Below are 15,424 nucleotides of genomic sequence, written 5' to 3'. Positions count from 1 at the left end.
TGTCATGCGCGGGGAGCCAGTCACAGCTCGAGGAGTCCAGTGCCCCCGACTTCTTTGATACACAACTCTTGATAAAGACTCTCTCCACGCCCTGTCTCCAAATGCTGCCTTCAATCCTCCTGGGGTTCGACCTCTCGGTTCATGGTCGAATCTCATTCCTACCCACTGGTTGAGCAACCCAACCCCTCCCGCACAACAGCCTCGATGGCCGTCGCACTCATGGAATGGCCACCGCCCCTTGGGCAGCCCGACCAAGAATCATCCCATCAGAAAGAGGACGAAGACCAACCGCCCTTGATAGGCCGTGATCTCGTCACAGTGCAGAATCTCAAGACGCCGCTGCTACAACTGCCTCCCGAGATCCTATACGAGATCTTCGCCTACCTCCCCGCACTGGACCTTGCCCGCCTCTCCGAGACGTGCCGAATACTGGCCCAGCATGCGAACAATGACCTCCTCTGGGCGAACCTCGTCAATGCGAATCTGCTCGACCCAATCCACGACCCCGGCATCTTCGACTCCTTCCGCACCCTCTACATCACCCACCACCCCTGCTGGTTCATCCCGCGCCACAAACTGTGGTTCTCAGACACAGAACACACAGGGAACCTCATTCTAACCCGCTACGACAACCGACGTGGCGTAATAGAGGGATATCGCGTAACGACAGAACGGCGCTCGCACAAGTTCCAAGTATGGGAGTACAACCCAGACGTGGTCATCCAAGCCTTCGAACCCAAAGTCAGCCTATGGCTCGACGACCCCATCCTCCTCCTACAACGAGACCCCGAAGGACGACGGCGCTACCTCAACACGGAAAGCCGCATGGCCATGCCCATCGAAGTGCAATACATCTTCAACGCCATCTCCCTCTGCCAGCCCGGCATACCGGACGAACTTACAGACGACACGCAGTGGCCGCCGCCGAATATCCCTAGTGAACACCGCGTTTACCGGGACCCTGAAGTCGACTGGGAGGAGTGGAATAAGTTACCGCAGTCCCTATCCCAGGTGTCGGAATATGCATTCCGCATCCGGCGCTGGGCGCACTTTCGTCTGGGCCTGCCCATGTTCACAGCTGGACAGCGCGAGACAGTCTCAACTTACTCAACCCTCGATCCGAGCCTCTACACACCAACGAAGGAAAAGCCCTATCAAGGAATCTGGGTAGGCGACTACTCCGCGCACGGCTGCGAATTCCTCCTCTTCCTCCAAGACCAAGAACAACAACAAGACGACGACCCCTCAAGCTCAAGCGATCCCGATCCCTCCTCTCACGACCCCACAAACAACACCATAATCCAACGCGGCACTCTCAAAGCCGTAAAGCTAACCGGCGACCCGAACGTGCCGCGCGGCGAATTCTCCTTCATCTCAAACGACATCGGGCCGGCCGGAACAGTGCGCATCGCATCCGAGGCGCTCTTCCAGGGCGCACGGGTCGTGCGGAGTAGAGGGCATGTTGCGGGGCTGGGGTTCCGAGACGACACGTTCATTACGTCGCAGCTTATTCTGAAGTCGACGGACTGTGTTGCGCATTATTGGGAGTCTATGGGGCATATTACTTACTATCGGAGGTTGGATATTGATAGGCTTATTAGGACTTGAATTGGATCTGAATTTGGTATGCAAGGGGCTCTGGCCTTGTGTGTTTTTGGCGAGGACGAGTTGATGAGAAGGAGATTACTTACGATTTACGATACGACGCGATGCGATGCGATCTGAATAGCTACTCTGCTCTGATTTCCTTCCCTTTTTGTTTTTGTGTGGTTTATTTAATGGGTCATGGTGTCTCTGGAGTTCTTTTTCTTTTTTTATTCTCGGCGTCGCCGGGTTATATGGTTGTTTTTCCGTCGAAAGGTTTATACAGAGACAGTCAGTTAGTCAATCTAGTTCTCTTTGGTCCGCTATCTAAGGTAGAGTCTAATGGATAGGATACGTATAACGGAAATGAATTTTAGAGATGTCTCTGAACGGAAAGGATTTTGGTTTCTTCTATCTACAAACAAATTTTCCTTCTGGTGTTAGAGTCGGTTGTGGTGTCTCTCGTTTGTATCTATGCGGATATATATCATCACCACCACCACCACCACCACTACATCCCATCTCCATCTCCATCTCCAGCTCCATCTCCATCTCCAGCTCCATCTCATCGAAAACGCCAACGGCAATGCTAGCTAAGAGGCGGGATAAAAGGCTCTATGCTCGATTGATGTATATATACAATCTATTATTCAGAACAAGTATGACTTGACCCAGTCCGATGCATGGTATGAATGGTATTCTGTGTATATAGTATAAGAAATGAAGAATAACAGTGCAGCGCAGCATTCCTAACGCCAATTTGCATAGCACGACCTAAACAACAGCAGACCACAGATACAGACCCGTCGCGAATTTCACTCATCAGTCATCGTCAACCTTTGACGCTCGACAGCCGATCCAAGAAGACGCAGACCTACATCGTACAGAGACCGGCGAGCCCATAGACATAAACAGCCAGCCGTTCATTCATTCCACCCCTCTCATCCATAGCAGTGGACATCAATTCGCCCTCAACCCGTCTATCCATCAATTTATCCCCTATTCGTTCACCATCCTCACCACCCTATAACCATAACCCTATCGCACAAAGCCGTCCCGCTGGTTTCATTCCCTGTCGCTCGATACGTACGTACGTATCTGCTCATGCAAAAGCTCACCGCTTCCGTTCAAAATAACTCGTACTCCCAAAAACCGCAATACTCTGATCCATCACCCACTCGCCAACGCCCAGGTAATTGTCGATCCACTTCTTGAACTCCTTGTTGTCGGTGACTTTGTCCGAGCTGAGACTGGGGCTGAGCGGGGCCCCGGTACGGGGGGATGGGTTAGCTTTTCTTTTCTCTTGAGTTTGCTCTTGAGTTCGGTTTTGGATAATTGGTTGGGGTGGGATGTTGGTTGGGTTTAGAGGAGGGAAGTATTTACGTGAGACCCGTTGAGCGCTTTACGCCGGCGAGGAAGGCGGAGACTGAAGGTAGTTGTTAGCTTTCATATCCCATGGGACGAAAGAGAGAGAGGGACGTACAGAGCACAGCGTCAAAAGCATAGTGAGTAAGGCGACCGAGCTATATGCAATAAGTCAGTAAATCAGTCAATCAGTCGATCAGTAACCACCGCTGCTGCCGCTGCCAGGCACTGGCTTGGCTCGAGCCGGAGAAGACGCAACGCACCACCATATCGACAGGAATGAAATCAGGATCTCCACAGAAGAAGCAATAAGAGGGTTCGTTTTGCAGAGTAGATCTAGCTCAGTTCTCGGTGAGACGAGTATGGAGAGTAGTTGTGAGTCGTGACTGTTAATTCGTATCTAGTCCAAGTTGCAGCTGCTCCGCGGGAGATGAGAGGCGGTCAGCATTGTGACAGCTCACGTGGTGCTTGGGCTTCACATGATTTTGGGCCGATAGAGCGGTGGCTGGTAGTGTGGCTGGAGACTCGATCACTGGGATGTGAGGCTGGGTATCAGGTACACACTAAACCTAGAACAGCCTAGGCTCGGAGACTGGTTGTCCGGTTAGAGACGGCGGCGGCATCTTTTTCAAGTCCAGATTACTCCGGCGCTCAGCGGAAAGTGACCGAGTGATCGGAGGGCGATACAGGAATTGTAGCGCAACCAATCAGGCTCGGAGACTGCGGGAGTGCGCGCTGGAATGCTCTCCAACAGGCTCCAGCGTACAGGGCATGGCAGGGTGCGCGAGCTCTGGTTGAGCTATCGATCTTGGCTCCAGGGCTGTGGGTGGGATCTGCCTCTAGGTTGCAGTGCTGGACTCAGTGCAGGAAGGATCATTGCTGGGGACAATATGAATAGAAACCAGTTCACAGAGTATAGATCGTCAAAGATGAGGCATGCCAATGCTTGGGTGGTCTTCTGATACTTGCCCGGGGTGCCTTGACGTCAGGCGGAATAGCAATGAAGATAGAGACAGAGGAGCGAAGCCGCATATAGGTCGGCATACCTGATAATATGTATTTGCAATTAAATATCATTATCATTGTAGAGCGAAAGCATGAATAATGGAATTGGCCCACGGGGAACCGGACACGGGCAGCGAGGGCGGCCAACAGTATTTTCGCAGGCGGGCACAACCCCTCCCACTCTCTCAACCTCTCACCGGGCACTCCAATCCAACCTCGACGATCCCCTCTCACTTTTTTCTTATCGCCCGCTCCTCCTCCTCTCTTACCCCCTTCTCTCCCCCAACATCCCCTACCTTTCTATCTTCTTTCCACACCCTATTCAATCCTCACAGTAGGGACAGCTTTCAAAATGGCCGCAAGCTCTTCCCTTGACCATCTGAGCAACCGGATGAAGCTGGAGTGGCACTCCAAGCTGAACACCGAAATGGTGCCCGCAAAGAACTTCCGCCGCACCTCCATCATCTGTACCATCGGTATGTTCTATTCTGCGATATCTAAGAGTAATGAATTGGCCTGGACTGATCCGCGCTCGCCCTAGGTCCCAAAACTAACTCCGTGGAGAAGATCAACGCCCTCCGCAGAGGTACGGCAGCCCGTCATTAAATTCCGCCGTGCTTGACGCTGATAATCTCAATAGCTGGTCTCAACGTTGTCCGCATGAACTTCTCCCACGGCTCATATGAGGTACTTCTTTCCCAGTGATTTTCGCGGTCGCGATCGAATCTAACCCGTCTAGTACCACCAATCCGTCATCGACCACGCTCGGGAAGCCGAGAAGCAGCAGACCGGACGCCCCGTCGCCATTGCTCTCGATACCGTGGGTTCCGACTGCCACCCAGACCGCTGCGTTGCAAATCTGACTGGAATTTAGAAAGGACCTGAGATCCGTACCGGTAACACCGTTGGCGACAAGGACATTCCCATCAAGGCTGGCCACGAGCTCAACATCACCACCGACGAACAATATGCCACCGCCTCAGACGACCAGAACATGTATCTCGACTACAAGAACATCACCAAGGTGATCTCCGCTGGCAAGCTCATCTATGTCGATGACGGTATCCTCTCATTTGAGGTCCTCGAGGTCGTAGACGACAAGACCCTGCGCTGCCGCTGCCTTAACAACGGTAACATCTCTTCCCGCAAGGGTGTCAACCTCCCCGGTACCGACGTAGACCTCCCCGCTCTGTCCGAGAAGGACATCAGCGATCTCAAGTTCGGTGTCAAGAACAAGGTCGACATGGTTTTCGCCTCATTTATCCGTCGCGGCAGCGACATCCGTCACATCCGTGAGGTGCTCGGTGAGGAGGGCAAGGAGATCCAGATCATCGCCAAGATTGAGAACCAGCAGGGTGTCAACAACTTCGACGAGATCCTTGAAGAGACCGACGGTGTCATGGTCGCCCGTGGTGACCTTGGTATCGAGATTCCTGCCCCCAAGGTCTTCATCGCCCAGAAGATGATGATTGCCAAGTGTAACATCAAGGGAAAGCCCGTCATTTGCGCCACTCAGATGCTCGAGTCCATGACATATAACCCCCGTCCCACTCGTGCTGAGGTCTCCGACGTTGCCAACGCCGTCCTCGACGGTGCCGACTGTGTCATGCTTTCAGGTGAGACTGCCAAGGGTAACTACCCTTGCGAGGCTGTGACCATGATGTCCGAGACCTGTCTTCTCGCCGAGGTGGCCATTCCTCACTTTAACGTCTTCGATGAGCTCCGTAACCTCGCTCCTCGCCCCACCGACACTGTCGAGTCGATTGCCATGGCTGCCGTCAGCGCCAGTCTTGAGCTCAACGCCGGCGCTATCGTCGTCCTCACCACCAGGTATGTCATCCACTGTTATGGTCTCCCTTTCGATAATCGCGATTGTCGCTAACGATAAAAGTGGTAAAACCGCTCGCATGATCTCCAAGTACCGCCCCGTCTGCCCCATCATCATGGTTTCTCGCAACCCCGTTGCCTCGCGGGTAAGTCCGGTAACACTCGTTCCTTCAAATGTCGACTAACTTGTCGTAGTATTCCCACCTGTACCGCGGCGTCTGGCCGTTCTACTTCCCCGAGCAGAAGCCCGACTTCAATGTCAAGATCTGGCAGGAGGATGTCGACCGTCGTCTCAAGTGGGGTATCTCGCACGGTCTCAAGCTCGGCATTATCAACAAGGGCGACAACATCGTCTGTGTCCAGGGCTGGCGCGGCGGTATGGGCCACACCAACACCGTCCGTGTGGTCCCTGCTGAGGAGAACCTCGGTCTGTCTGAGTAAATTCGTCCGAAAGCATTGCCTTCCTCGACGGAAGCATAGCGGCACGACAGCGCTTGAAAAGTAGACAGGCGTCTGTAGGCTGTCCATCGCACACCCTGGTATTGTATTCGTGCCCTCAACCCGCGGGCACTTCCGACACTTCCATTTCCTGTACCTGGCCGTCACGGCGCCGAGCGGGGGTGGCTCAAACTCAAACTCAAAGAAAGAAATCGCATTTACCCCCGTACAGGGGCAACCATAGCTGTAATTTCGAATACCTGACTTGGCGTTAGTTAGCAAACATCGTTAGTTCTCATGATGCGCGATATGAGTATAAAAGCTAGAATAATGATCTTTCAGTCAACCCTCTGTTGCTCGTATAGCTGTAGCTGTAGCCGTTGCCGTAGGCTGTGTGTCATTCTCAGGTATGGCTGTGCCGTGAGCTGCGCCTTTAGACCGGTAGTTGATGCGCCATTTTGTGTGAAGGGCACAGTAGGAGCTCCGGTTCTCAAGACAGAGACTTTGGAGCCGCGAGCAACCCTGGAAGGATCCCAGGGAGTTTGAGCAAGAGAATTAAAAAGAGAGAAAGAAAGCTGCGGGGAAAGAAGCATTCCCTCAAACCACACCCGAGCCGCGGCAGCAGAAGCCATATTCGGAAGGCGCGACCCTTCCCTTCCACAGCACAACAAGCAAGCCACCAGGTCAGCGACAAACCCAGTCTGCTAGAGAGGTTGAAGAAGAAAAAAGTAAGAAACATTCGAAACAGCTACGAAAAGAAAATCCTCCCTCGGTACTCCGTAGGAGCTTCGTACGCTCGGCAAATCATCAGCCCGGGCTCGTGCTGCGTCCCGAGTTCCGCCGATGGCTCGGAATATATTCGGTGGAGCGGAGATTCACCGAATACCTTAAGGACTTTTCAACTACTATAGTGGATGTGAAACCTGAGAAGGTAATACTATGTGTTATTGAGTGTTCTTGTTGTTAAGTATAGCAGGAGGTAAAGGTGAGAAAGGCTGGTTGTACATATGTATGGTATGGTATGTAGGGAACCAGTCCTTGTCTCGTGTCTCGTCGTATCATGATTCATGCATGTCATGTTCATCATATCAAGATCATAACTCTTCAATCTCATAATTCGTACATGAGCAACAGTCTTCTGGCTAGAAGCTGTGCTCGACAGCCCCCTCGATATCACCGTCCGTCAGGGAAGGCCGCTGGTCCAAGTGCCCTTGGATATCAATCGGCGCATAGCGTTGCATTTGCGCTGACTGGAATTGGTGCCAGCAACTGATAAAGTTAGTTTAAGCCTTGAGACATAACTCGGAGAAAATACTGACCTTGGCGCTTCAAGCACATATCGAGCCATGGCCTCCCTGAACCGACTCTTGTATTCTTTGGGACTGGTAACGGTAGGTCGATTCTTGCCTCCACCAGCGAATCCGCGATCCTTGATCCAGGACTCGAGTTTCTTGTCCCAGGTGTATGTGCGGATACAGTCGATGACGCCAACCACAAGCTCAGAGCGGCTCTCATCGATGGCGATCATGAGTGAGTAGTCCATCACGCCTTGACGGGCCAAAAACAGGGTGTCGTTCCATACGCTCTGGCGCAGGAGCTTCTTGGAGTGTTCTCGAGTGAACAGAGGCGTCTCGTAGATGAAATCTACCATGTTTTCGTCCAAAAGGACCTCGTTGCGCTCACCCGTGCTCTGTACCTTGCGGTTTCTCATAGAACCCTTCAGATCGAAGATCCTTGTCGGCACTCGATCGTAAAAGAGGTTCTCCATCAACAAAAGGTACCAGTTGAATTCAGTGTTGGTTGCAGGATTTTTTATGACCACCTGGTAAAAACCAAACATCTTCGCAATGGCAGATGGAAGCTCATGGAACAGAGCTTCAGACATAATCTGGAAATAGGCCGGAGCAAACTTCAGGAATGCTTGCGTCTCGATGGGCGACAATGACTTGAGGATAAACCGGTCATCGGCAGTTTTCAGGAACAGCGAATTTGTCTTGCCTCCTTTGGAATCCCATTTGGCACATCGAGACAATGATTCCACGATCCGATCTGCTATTCCGCACTTTGTCCGCATCGCGTCGAATTGTTCAGCGTAGAACACCTTGCACATCATTTTCGCTTGACCTTCCTGGAATTGATACTTGAGATGGGTGCCAGTTTCTCGCAGAAGAGCATGCTCGAGCCGAGCTTCATTCATTCCGGCCACTCCGCTTTCGAGATCAGGTGGATCTTCGCCGGCTTCCTCATGACGTCTCTGTATGCTGGCCAGTTTGTCTTTATAGTCACCAGAGTCCAAGGCAAACGCTATCAATGAGCTCGGCTCGTCCTCGCGCACGATTATGTCGCAGTCGGCAAAGACGTGGTCAGACATCGTAAGGGGATAATCAAGGGGGGCCCATCCACTGGCTGACCGCTCAGACCAGAAGTTTGTGAGCAGCTTCAAGAGAGTACTTCTTTCATGCTTCGGTAGTTCTTTGAGATCCATGGACTCATCCTCTGGTGACATCTTGGCTAGCTCGTCGCTCGGGTCTGTGACACGGTGGCCATCTGTGGAGGTGCGTTCCTCATCACTGTGCCCTTCTTCAGCCTCAGCCTCCGACATTTGGTCCGTAGCCTGAGACTGTTCTGGTTCAGCTCTAGGAGCGGTTGGTTCGGATGCTGGGGGTTGTTTGTTGTGTTCCTCACTTGTGGAAAGCCTTGCGGAGTCCTGGCTGCCCCTGACCGAATCATCTGTGGGAAGTCGCGGGATTGAGGAGAGAAGATCGTCACCTTCAGCAGAAGGCTCGCGCTCTTCAACTGCCTCACGAACGTTTTTGTACACTTCGACAATCGGTTTTGAAGACGCAATCGGGTATGCCCGAGAGTGAGTACCTTTGGCGGCTCGCTGATCTCGCTCACGTTGCCGCTCTTTTTCGAATTCACGACTCAACTGTTCAAAGTGCTTGGCCAAAGACGAGACACGGTTTTTCTTCGCTGGTATTGACCGAGGTATCAACGACTGACCCGGTGTGAGTCGTCCATTCCGGAATGCGTTGAGGCCGAATCGTTCCGACAGTTTTTTATCCGCGTTCTTCGTTTTGAAGTCTAGCGGGGGGCTCACCGTGCCACCGGATCGTTGCAGTTTACCTGAGCCGATTCTGGTTCCTTTGAGCGTGTCTCCAATCTCCTTGAGAGACTGGATTGGTTGCGATCGTGCTCGTAGTAGAGGCGGAGAAGAGGATTTGCCGTTCCCGCTGCGGCGGAAGGAGCCTTCAGATGGTCTCGGGATAGACGAGAAGCTGGGTTGAGGCGTCGAAGGTGAGCTAGGAGTTGGTCGCTCAGCTTCGTCGCTCTTTCTGTCTGGCTCCTCAGTAGCCTTTGCCTGGTCAACATCTGCGTCGTCTGGGGCGGTTCCTTGGTTATCGTCGGGCGCAGTCTCTGTATGATCGCCGATACTTGACGGCGGAGCTACATCGGCTTGATCTGAGGACATCGACGGTTCGACGTTTTGCGTCTCCTTTTCACCTTCGGCTTCTGGGAAAGATTCTTGTGATGCTGGTGACCTCGCCCCCGGAGTAGGAGGCGGCGCGGCTGAGCGCATTTCTTCGACGGCTTGTTCTTCGGGTAACACGACTCTTTTCTTCTCTCCCGAGTGTTCTTCGACAACAGAGGCCAATACATCCTGAGTCTTTTCTGGTGAAAGAGTCATGCGGCGGACTATCCGGGCACCGTCAGGTGTCTGACTTCGTTCAGCTTCAGGGTCGGTCGGAGTCGTCGGCTGCTCATCAGTCGAGGAAAGAGACGTAACCGAAGCGTCTCTGTCCAAGAAGATCTTTTTCAGCTGTAGGGTGGCCAGTCGTCTAATGTCCTTCTCTGATGGGAAGAAATTCTTCTCAATCTCGGCAAACGAAGTATCCCATTCCACAACCTTCTCCTGGACGGACCTCATGACTTTGTTCAACGGAATGACCTCCCAATACCGAGAATTCATGTACCTCTCCTGCAATTGCTTGATCAGCAAAGGGTGATCCTCGTTGACTTTCTTGGTCAAGTGCTCAATCTCTTTTTTGCAGTCTTCCATGAGATCTGGGATAACACTTTCAACGTTGATCGCCTTGAGCCGCGCTTTGACAGAGAGCATAAACTTGGTAATACGCTGCTCATTCCGTTGATAAACATCATTTTTGAGATTCAAGTCTTTGTCGACTTTCCAGGTCACTCTTGTTCTTGGGACAATAATTTCGAGCAGGTTTATAGCGTCGTACTGGATACGAATGGCGATATCCTTGAAGCCAAAGTAACGTAGATGGTCACGTTGCAAGTCATGGGGACAAACACCTGCACGAGCATGCAAATTCTTGCTCCAGAAGGAGAGCTCCAGATATTTTCCGAACGAATATTTCCAGGTGCTGTCGGACATTGGGAAAACCTGGGTTTCATTGCCGCAGATCTTACAGCAGCTCCACATCAGGATCGTATCGTGGTAGCCCCGGAGCTTAGAAGGATAAGGCTGAGTGAAAATGCTAATCTGCGCTTCACCGTGCACATACTGCCGATGATGCTCATACATTCGCTTCTCACAACCATTGGCCGTGCAGATAGCATTTGCATTGAGGCAGATATCTTCAACATATTGACCCAGCGTACAGTCGGGCTCAAACAGGGCATCGTCTCCATGTTCGTTGTAGAACTCCAAAGCAAGAAGATCCGGTCCGGAGCATGGTATCGACGTTGTAGTGCAGACAAGGCTGAACAGAATGACAATGTTTTGATGCGCGTATGGGTCAAAGAGACCGACGGTGCCAGATATGTAGGATACCCACAGGCGTTTTTGCGTCTCATAGTGGTGCAAAGCCCGGTCGTACTCAGCGTCGTGGACGGCTTGCAAAACTTCTTTGACTTTCGGTGATGCATCCTTGGGCGCCTCGTGAACCATTTCTGGAGTTATAAGGCTGAACTTTAGGTTTTTAGTCTTCTCGTCAGCCGACTGATCATCGTGGAGGCTTTGGTCACGCAGGCGTTTCAGGTAAGCCAACCTCCGTTCCATCGTTCTGGCGCGCATCAGCAAATGAGGAGGCTCGAATTTTACGAACGGTGACGCGGAGAGAAGTTTCGTTTCGTGATCTCGAACAATATCCTCATAGTATGTCGGCATAGGGACATCGTCGGGCACATCCGTTGCATCATTCTGCTCCTGACTGGATGTGTTTTCATCAAGGTTGACAGACTGAGCGGTAGAGCTTTCGTGCATCATTGCTAATGAGGAGCGTGGCCGTTGGTGTGCTGTCTCGTCTAGCTTCTTCTCAGTCGTGGGTGATGTTGGTAGCTGGGCAAACTCGTCCCTCATAACGCAGGTCTCCAGCCTGAGGTTATAAACAACATAAGCCATGAACTCGGTGATCCGTTTGACTTTTGCAAGAGCCTCGCCATTGCCCCCTCGTAGGACAATCGTGCATCCTAGCTCTTTGTGGCAACCTGAGATGTAAATGTATGTCTTGCGTTGGCCTTTGTAGACGTAAGTTTTCACATCAAAACTGCCGCATTCGCTAGTCACCGGCGTTGTAACAAGCTTATCCATCGAAGTGATGATACGCGTTTGCGTGCATCGAGAAACAGCCTCGAGGACGGAGGATTTGACGTTGTACACGGTTGCAATGCCGGCGCGGTCTAGTAATTCCAATGCTAACCCAGACACGTTCTTTTCCACCAGCAGCAAATTCGGCCGTAAAGCTGAAATTCGGCTGACTAGGTTTTCGAGGAATTCCCGTTCCTGCCGAATGACATGTTCCAGGCTCATGAACTGTTGCTGATGGCGAGCATACTCCAGGGCAAAAGCGATAATGAGGATTTTTGGTTGGACAATGCTGCGAGGCATGCTTTTGAGAGCGACGTTTTTGCTGAAAACCAAGCCCGAGACATAGGAGGTGTCACCGGGGCGTCCACCAGGGATCTTCTTTAATTTGATATAGTGACGAATATCCATATCATCGCCGCTTTGAACCTCCGGGTCCACTTCATCGGCCGCCTTGAGCAAGATTGGAAGGAGCGCTGTCTCCCAGCTTTGCGGATGGGGCACAGAAGAATCATCTAAGAGCTGTCGCAGCAGTTTGCGAACATGCTGCAAGCTGGCCTTGCCCATCTCCACTGGCGGAGCTCCTGATCCTCTCATCGACGAACTCCTGGTCATTTTGAATCCACTAGTTATAACATTTGTGGGTAAAGCATGGCCAGAGCTGTGGGGGTCATATGGGTTGAAGATGCCTTCTTTCGAAGCCCTGGGTGAGTGGCGATGAATGCTGCTTGCGACACTAAGGTTGCGACGTCGAGATGACCGGGGTTTGAGGCTGCTCATACTACTGTCATCCACTTCACGGCCAGGATGAACAAAGCCTGGAGCATTTCGATCGCCAAAAGTCGACCGTCCCTTTTTCATAGAGGCGAAAAGGCCGCCCAACATAGTGCGTTCATGCTCTCCACCAGCGGCTTTCGGGCCCTCAGATACCGCTGCCAATATACTCGGCTGCTCGTCACCACTCGATGCATCGTCGGAAAGATACTGTGCGAGATCAGGATCGATAATGTTGTCCTTGTGGAATGCGGGCAGACGCGTTTCAAAGGGCGAGTCATCTCCATGACGTCGCTGAAAGGGCGCTCGGTCGTCATGATAAGGCTTGAAATTCCGGATAACTTGCTGACGTGAGTGATGGCGTTTATGGCCCATTCGCCCACTCAGGGTCGACTTCAACGACCTTGAGGAAGTCGGCCTAGCCAAAGGTCTATCCGGGCTGATCTCAAGAACGGCCGAGCGGCGATTATGACCTTCGCCTGCACGCCTGGTCGCTGGAATCGCCATCGTCGGCGTTTTCGTTAAGTTGTCGATGGATTGTGACATGATTGATGCTGCATCATCATCGTCCGCGCCGACTCGGGAATTGTTTCCGGCGCTGAGCTCGGAGATGCGAGGATTGACCACGATAGGACTTTGCTCGCTGTCTGAGAATTCAGATGAATCATCGTCATGTCCATTGATCATATGCTCGCAAGGCTTGCAGACACGTATCGACCCCGGTTGGCCGAACTTTTCACCCGGGATCAGGAGGGTACACTTTGAATCAAAGATTTGGCCACAGGTGCGGCAATGATGTTTGCGCCGAAACGTCGAGAAAGGCTCGCCGCAGTGGAAGCAGTCTTTTGCATTTTCATCGCGCATCCAGAAATCCTTACTAAGTAGCCTACTTCTGAGCTGCGTTACGACGCCGTCGCCGACATTTGGACGACGGCCTTGTGCATTTCGAGAGGGCACCCTTTCGAAAGTGGTGTTAAGTGGAGTTATGATAGTTGGGGAGCCCATAGCGGTGCTAACCGAAGAGACCTGTGAGGTTGGATAGCCGGGCAAACGACCAGGGCGGGTCGAACGTGCCTCCTCCTTGATGTCATTCTGGGTACGGGGCTTGAGTGATTCTCTTGACTGGCCTTCTCCATCCATAAACGACATGGACGTGGCTATTGTAGAAGGTGTACAGCCTTCCGCGTAGTTGCTATCCTCTCCACTAGTAAATTGATTGACGCTATTTGCTCCGGATGCTGGGGCAGTGGCAGAAGTATCAGGCTGCAGTGACATTGAAGAATTGGATCTCGTTCGGTCATGAGGAAGAGCACCGTCTTGTACTCCGTCAATAGACCGCTTTGGCCTTCGAGCTGAGGGAACGCCTGTGTCCGCCTCACGGCCCGTTCGTGCGTCAGGTCTCCGCGAGCTTCCCCGTACTTGACTCCCACCGGTAGCACAGCCAACATCTGCTACGCCTTCACGGGGATTGTTGAAAACTTTCGCATGAAGAACCGGAGAGTGCGTTCTTTGTAGACTCCAGCCTGAGGAGCTCAGAGACGTGGTCCGCGGGTAATCCTCGTTATCCGTACCGCTCAACTCCTGTATTTGCGGATCGTGCGGAGACTGATTGATAGACGGATCACTCATGGCAAGAGCGTTCTCTTTAACGGCACTGACGTGGACTTCGGTAACAGCTGGATCTACAGCTCCAGAATTGCCAGGGTTCGGTAGGGAAACGTTATGTGGTTTTGCAGTGGCTGACGGAGCTGCGGAGGCCTTGGAGGATATGCTCCCAGCTTTCGAAGAGACCTTTGAAGATTTCACTTGTCCGGATGCCATAGGTTCTTCGTGAATAGACGGACGGCTCGCTGAGATCGGAGAATTAAGTGTTGACGGCAAAGGTGAGCCGTAATATTGTTGGGTCTCGACGGGCACAGCGTCTGAAGTGCGTTTCGTCGTCAACCGTTCCGACGGGGGGCGTTTCGTATCCTCCGCTGACCTGCCTACCCCGCTCACCATGTCCCTCATCCCGCCAACTGAAGTCCGTAACCTACTATATAACCCACTCAGGCCGCCCTGAATCTCATCGGCCATGCTCTTGTCATCCACCGCCGATGCGGGGGCGGGCGGGCTAGCAAACTCGTTGAACACAGTGAGGGCATCGGACTGGTATGCTGCTGTATGTATTTGGTCAAGCGCGGCGTTTAAACTGTCGCGCTCCGCCTGTGTTGATAGTGACGCGCGCGAATCTCGTCGACCAAGCGGGAGGAAGATGGAGGACGCTGACGGACTGGTTGTCCCTTGTGACTGCTGAGGAGCCATCTCGGTGTTTTGAGGGACACAGGTGAATGGTCAAACCACGACCGGAGAAAAGAAAGTAGACCTGCGGAGGCCACTAAGTACGATCACCTAGCTTAGTTCGAAGAAGCGGTGGCGAGCATCGAGGCTATTCTGTTGCGGAGACGCTAGAGCGTTCCGTGCTTTGTAGAGGTTCTTTGTAGCGAACAGCCATGCAGGAGGTAATTTTGCATTTCTCGAGTACAGTCGGTAGACGAAGGAGTAGACGGCACAGCCCTGTTTCGTGGGAGGGTGAAGATGATCGAGTCGGTTGATCGAGTGCGCGCAGAGTGTTGCTTCTGGATCGGGTTATCGCTGCAGCCTCAGCCTTCAGGTGCCTAATCAATGACGTGGGGTGTGGCTGAATCGCTCCTGTGGCTGGTGAGATCCTCGTGACAGGAACTGTGGCTGAGAAAACGCGACAATCGCGTCGACCCGAGACCATCCATTTCAGTCACTGAAACCAGAGATTATCGGGCTTGAGGGATGAAGAGCAGGCCTCGACCGACTTGTATGAACATCTCCGTCATTTTACAACAGTTCCCGGTCGCAATACTTCAC

The 15,424-nt window shown here is 52.5% G+C and overlaps 3 protein-coding genes across 3 annotated transcripts; 2 read left to right on the top strand and 1 right to left on the bottom strand.

Annotated features, from left to right (window-relative positions):
- Window positions 1–51: 51 nt before the first annotated feature.
- On the top strand, window positions 52–2,151 carry BDV17DRAFT_269217 (F-box protein). Its single transcript, XM_073758555.1, has one exon. It carries the CDS (start codon window positions 142–144, stop codon window positions 1,606–1,608), a length of 1,467 nt encoding a protein of 488 aa, XP_073613472.1. The 5' UTR covers window positions 52–141; the 3' UTR covers window positions 1,609–2,151.
- Window positions 2,152–4,123: 1,972 nt separating this feature from the next.
- On the top strand, window positions 4,124–6,390 carry BDV17DRAFT_151928 (pyruvate kinase CDC19). The gene is made up of 7 exons (XM_073754502.1): window positions 4,124–4,430; window positions 4,496–4,540; window positions 4,595–4,641; window positions 4,694–4,774; window positions 4,829–5,784; window positions 5,846–5,927; window positions 5,977–6,390. Exons 1-7 carry the CDS (start codon window positions 4,307–4,309, stop codon window positions 6,220–6,222), a joined length of 1,581 nt encoding a protein of 526 aa, XP_073613471.1. The 5' UTR covers window positions 4,124–4,306; the 3' UTR covers window positions 6,223–6,390.
- Window positions 6,391–7,245: 855 nt separating this feature from the next.
- BDV17DRAFT_151876 (1-phosphatidylinositol-3-phosphate 5-kinase FAB1) lies at window positions 7,246–15,161 on the bottom strand. The gene is made up of 2 exons (XM_073754501.1): window positions 7,539–15,161; window positions 7,246–7,488 (listed from the first exon to the last, which is right to left on the bottom strand). The coding sequence occupies exons 1-2, from the start codon at window positions 14,846–14,848 to the stop codon at window positions 7,362–7,364; spliced, it is 7,437 nt and encodes a 2,478-aa protein (XP_073613470.1). The 5' UTR covers window positions 14,849–15,161; the 3' UTR covers window positions 7,246–7,361.
- Between the last annotated feature and the right edge of the window lie 263 nt (window positions 15,162–15,424).

Source organism: Aspergillus undulatus (assembly GCF_047715775.1).
Source record: "Aspergillus undulatus strain CBS 261.88 unplaced genomic scaffold BDV17scaffold_41, whole genome shotgun sequence".
Lineage (NCBI taxonomy): Eukaryota > Fungi > Ascomycota > Eurotiomycetes > Eurotiales > Aspergillaceae > Aspergillus > Aspergillus undulatus.
This window is presented reverse-complemented; position numbering and strand designations above follow the sequence as displayed.

Excerpts from the sequence above, each read along its gene's own strand:
- BDV17DRAFT_269217 (XM_073758555.1), top strand. The coding sequence starts at position 142 with ATGGTCGAATCTCATTCCTACCCACTGGTTGAGCAACCCAACCCCTCC.
- BDV17DRAFT_151928 (XM_073754502.1), top strand. The coding sequence starts at position 4,307 with ATGGCCGCAAGCTCTTCCCTTGACCATCTGAGCAACCGGATGAAGCTG. Across the intron at positions 4,775-4,828 it reads TCGCCATTGCTCTCGATACC|AAAGGACCTGAGATCCGTAC; the intron begins GTGGGTTCCGAC and ends ACTGGAATTTAG. Across the intron at positions 5,928-5,976 it reads GCAACCCCGTTGCCTCGCGG|TATTCCCACCTGTACCGCGG; the intron begins GTAAGTCCGGTA and ends AACTTGTCGTAG.
- BDV17DRAFT_151876 (XM_073754501.1), bottom strand. The coding sequence starts at position 14,848 with ATGGCTCCTCAGCAGTCACAAGGGACAACCAGTCCGTCAGCGTCCTCC. Across the intron at positions 7,489-7,538 it reads TATGTGCTTGAAGCGCCAAG|TTGCTGGCACCAATTCCAGT; the intron begins GTCAGTATTTTC and ends TAACTTTATCAG.